Source organism: Opisthorchis viverrini, assembly GCF_000715545.1.
Source record: "Opisthorchis viverrini unplaced genomic scaffold opera_v5_501, whole genome shotgun sequence".
Taxonomy (NCBI): domain Eukaryota; kingdom Metazoa; phylum Platyhelminthes; class Trematoda; order Opisthorchiida; family Opisthorchiidae; genus Opisthorchis; species Opisthorchis viverrini.
In genome coordinates, this window is record NW_008752165.1 from 5,730 (window position 1) to 10,350 (window position 4,621).

Sequence of the window (4,621 nt, forward strand, 5' to 3'; positions counted from 1 at the left end):
AACGACTGAATGACTAATACGCTACCAGATCACCTCATGGACAAAGGCGCTACCTACACATCAAGTTCTGGGAAAAAATAATCCAGCCGAGCCTTGCCGCGTCTCAAACAACCAATAGAATGACGTCAGAAACTCCAAAATGCAACTATGCAGATAGCAGGTTTAGAACGTTACATGAATGTACTTGCATACAGAAGAGTCAAAAGCGGATTTACCGTGAGAGCAGTGGTCTGTAGTCAACATTAACGAGCAGCTGAATAGGTACAACCGGCATTTCAAAAAGCTCCCTGTGGCGGATTTTGGAAATGATTGGCTGACGAGAGAGATCTCGTTTGATGGGACATTTTGACGCGCTTTAAATAGATATATATAAATAGATATGTATATGTACACGTTGATAGATAGATAGATAGATAGATAGATAGATAGATAGATAGATAGATAGATAGATAGATAGATAGATAGATAGATAGATAGATAGATAGATAGATAGATAGATAGATAGATAGATAGATAGATAGATAGATAGATAGATAGATAGATAGATAGATAGATAGATAGATAGATAGATAGATAGATAGATAGATAGATAGATAGATAGATAGATAGATAGATAGATAGATAGATAGATAGATAGATAGATAGATGATAGGATAGATAGATAGATAGATAGATAGATAGATAGATAGATAGATAGATAGATAGATAGATAGATAGATAGATAGATAGATAATAGATAGATAGATAGATAGATAGATAAAGTAACTAGACACCTAGGTGATAGAAATGTTGGGAAGTTGTAAAATCTCTCAAGAGAGCATTATATTACAGCACACTAGGACAGAGCTCTAGAAGAACAATATTCATGCATGTTCACCTGAACAATGGCCCCGATATTTTCTGACAGACAAGGAAGACAAAACGTTGTTGGTATCAGAATCCATTTATACCGATATAAGAGCTGGGGAATCAGTGTAAACATATGCTGATTTCAAAGCACTACACGAAATTCGCGTGGGAGGTCCACAGCCTTAAAATCAGGTAAGGTTATGCACTTCGCTCTAAATGAAATATCTTTATATCCACTTTTTGAACACATTTTGCCCCTACCTCATGTATGAATGAAAACACAGGAAAGTGCAATTAAACTTAGAAGAGTAGGGTCCATCTGCCCCAGAAACAACCAATTTTCTGACAAAAATAGTTGTACATCAAAGTACGCCAGTGGAGGGAGAGGTAGCTCATGGTACCAACAAGTTCAAACACAAACTGAATGCCGTTCGGTTTACCGCTTCGCATACTGAGTTTGTTAGTGTTAGGGTTGTAACGCAATTTGGTTGGTTATCATGAGGTGAAAAGCACTAAGAAGTGTCTGTTACACCAGGATGATGACGACTGCAAAAGGTATGTGCACTTGCTAAAAATAAATACAATGCAACAATGGAATAAGCCAAAAAGTGCCTTCTCGATTGAGGAAAACTGTTGAGAGCTCCTGAGTGAATTTCCGGACTCGGGACTGGTCTCCTCTGTTACACGTGTTCCATAGTTGTCCATGCGGGCTTGTGGAGTTCGGTCGACCTCATGTTCTGTGCGCGTGTGTTTGGACCGACTTTCGTGCCTATTTATTGAGTGCACTGTGAAGAGGGGGACATCATTCCTGTTTGATAATTCCACGAACATGAACACAACTTGACTTGGTTTGGTTGAATTTCGTGAGCCTAGCGAGTGGCGCAGGTGGTTGCCGCGCAAGCAAAAAATGGATAGGAAATTTCAGTGTGCATCTTGCTGGATAAGCTTGCAACGTGATTTGAGTCTTTGTGATGCGTGGTCTGGTGAGTGACCACCACAAGCTCTAGGTCGATGGTCAGCACTCAGCAATGTTTGCTTTCGTAGTTTCGCTAGCTGCTTGTTTACTCCTCTCATTGTCTCTCCCTTCTGATTCAGTTTAATCACACAACTTCTACATTATCTAGTAGTTTTCAGTTTCCCTGTAGTCTCTGGTAGTCTATTAAGATGATAGCTGACTGCTAATATTTGAGTATGGATTCGATGGACTCGGGTGGCTGAGACCACAAGGCGACTCAGATTTCAAGTTCATCAATCAACTCGTGTGAAGGCCAGTTCGAGATCAACCCATAATTCTAGGGTAGTTAGGTATAATCTGGAAACCCCCATAAATACGCAAGAAGAAGAGGAGAAATTGTCCGCCCAAACCCTCACGGACGATGTTCTCTAGTATTTTGGAAAGGCATTAGAACCTTCGAAGCTCATGGTTTTTTCAAGACTCCGGAGACTTTGCCTTGCAATCGTGTAGCCTGTCTCGTGCCGTCATGTTTTCGTAGAAACTTCATTGTGGAGGCTAACATATCAGCTCAAATTTGTGGGATGAAGATGCACAAAATGGGACAGAGATGGAATCCAAAGTGGCCGCACTCGGTGCCAGGGGGTTTGATGGTTAGCCAGATAGTGACTCAGTTCGAATGTTCTATGGAAATTCATTTGAATGTTGAGACAAAACAGACAGCCAGTAATGAAAAATAAGAATCTGCCTACCCTGCATTGATCAAAACCTCTTCTCATAGTGTAGAAAAAGCCAAGCCAAACAAAATGACGAGTTGGCTAAAAAACCCCGAGATTTGGGGTGTTCCAGGAAGTAAACAACACCAGTGGAAACGGGAAAGGCCGCTCAAGGCATTTTTCTGTGCACGGATGTGTATAGCATCCTGAACAAGGTCAAAGCAGTGCTCTAGACAGCCTAAACTTTTGACTTCATACGGCGCCAAGAGATCTGGTCATAAGTGAAGATCTTATTGAAAACTCTGGGCTTCGCTACTCACATAGCGGATACCGTAGGTAGAACTGGAGGAGGTTGTGCATAACTAACACTGGAAAACTTATCCCATTTGTGACGAAAACAGCTTCCGATCAACGGACAACACTCACTTTGCACGGAACTATGAAGACTGATATGTGTCTGTCCAACTCCCTAGATTCATGTGTGATAAAGACGAAGCTTTCCTGGCGAGACAGAGAAAGTCTTAGTTGGTGCCAACGTTGGTGACCTACCTGCTCGCCCTCGAAGTGTGAAATCAGCCCTGCCAGCATGTTTTTAAAACAGTCAGTTGCTTGTATCTCACAAAGTACCGACTCAACAGCATATGGGGATTAAAAAAGGATCCTCTTATTAGTCCGTTGTGATTCGCGAAGTGATTCCGAAGTGATCACGCGGTTACTTCTGGCCCTTATATCATGGAAGTCACCACTCAGATAGACCCGAACGAAATTTGAAAGTATGTCGAGGCGATAGTTTGAAGCGATGGAAATAGAAAAGGTCTCCGACAGACGATAACCATGAATGTATCCGGGTTTGAGGGTGACCACTACCCACTGTAAAAGAAACAGCTAGGTCACAGATAGCCACATATGCCTACAATTGGGCCTGGAAGATGTGCAGGGCTTCGGAAGTCCACGCATGGACACATGCGAGATAGAAGAATAAACAAAATTGCAGAAGAATCTAGCGAGTATTTTTGTTGGCCTTTAGAAAGGAAACAAGTTTGCTCTCCTTGATACCTGATGATAAGCTTCAGTTGGTAATCAATCCAGTGGTCACAGAGAAGACAAGACCTACTGGATTAATAGCCAAAACAAGTCAATGGTCTCATAAACAAGTTGAAACCTTTGAATCGATCAACTATGACGCCGTTGAGCTAGGGCGCTGACACTATCTTGAAGATACCAGCTCAAGGTGCAAACTAATATTCTTGGAAATACTCAGATAGAAATTCCGGAATCAACGACTTTGATGAGCTGCTTAACGGTTTCTCCGAAAGCCCAATCCGGATGGTTTTACAGACTACAAGCGCAACAGTTTACGTAAACTCGTGAGTCAACTTTCTTCCGCACAGAAACTGCCCTATCCAGCTTAATTGGTTAGTCTTCAACAAGCTGGACTTCGGAATTAAGAGTGAAGTTTGGATGGTTATTGGCTTCTGTCATGACACAAACCTGAAACTCCTGATCTGATACTTCTGCGTCTGTAGGCGTCGGCTGTAATTGGATGTTTGTGATTATAAAGAAACTTCCCCAATGTTTCGAATCCTATTTTCTGTCTGTGTAGCATTTCCTGGAGGGGTTCTGAAGTGAACGACATGATGCGCGATGGCGAGCCACTTGTACCACGCCACAAGCTTGTTAATACAACTTCAATCCTAGTGGTACTACTATCTGAGCGGAATAAAACACAAGTAAGACTGTCGAAATTATAGAAGTGCGGCGCAAATTGACTGGTAGATGGGTCAGTTCTGTAATAAGAATGCGAAAAAAATTCCGCTGGGGCTGCCCTGTACAAGACTGGAAACGTGATTAAATCAACTCACAGTGCAAACGATATGAGTGGTGTCTAGGTGTATGCTGAGGAATAAATACAAATCAATGCGGCACTTTTTCAAGCGCGTATGGTTTACGAATAGCTCGTTTATGGTGTTTTCTTACTGTTTAATCGGGTTCTGTTACGAACGAGGCGAGTACTCATAATGACATGCAGAATGTGCGACTGTACAGCTGTTTTATTTTTATTCGGAATCATCATCAGTACGTATCTCACGAAACCCGACAGTGA

At 41.8% G+C, this 4,621-nt stretch overlaps 1 protein-coding gene across 1 annotated transcript in view; it reads right to left on the minus strand.

Moving 5' to 3' along the window:
* Positions 1-217: 217 nt before the first annotated feature.
* Positions 218-4,621, minus strand: part of T265_15442 (hypothetical protein) — a gene marked incomplete at both ends in the record, with an annotated part of 7,836 nt that continues 3,432 nt past the window's right edge. The window contains one exon of the mRNA XM_009178130.1: positions 218-353. Coding sequence (XP_009176394.1) covers positions 218-353 — 136 coding nt within the window. The remainder of the gene's footprint in view (positions 354-4,621) is intronic.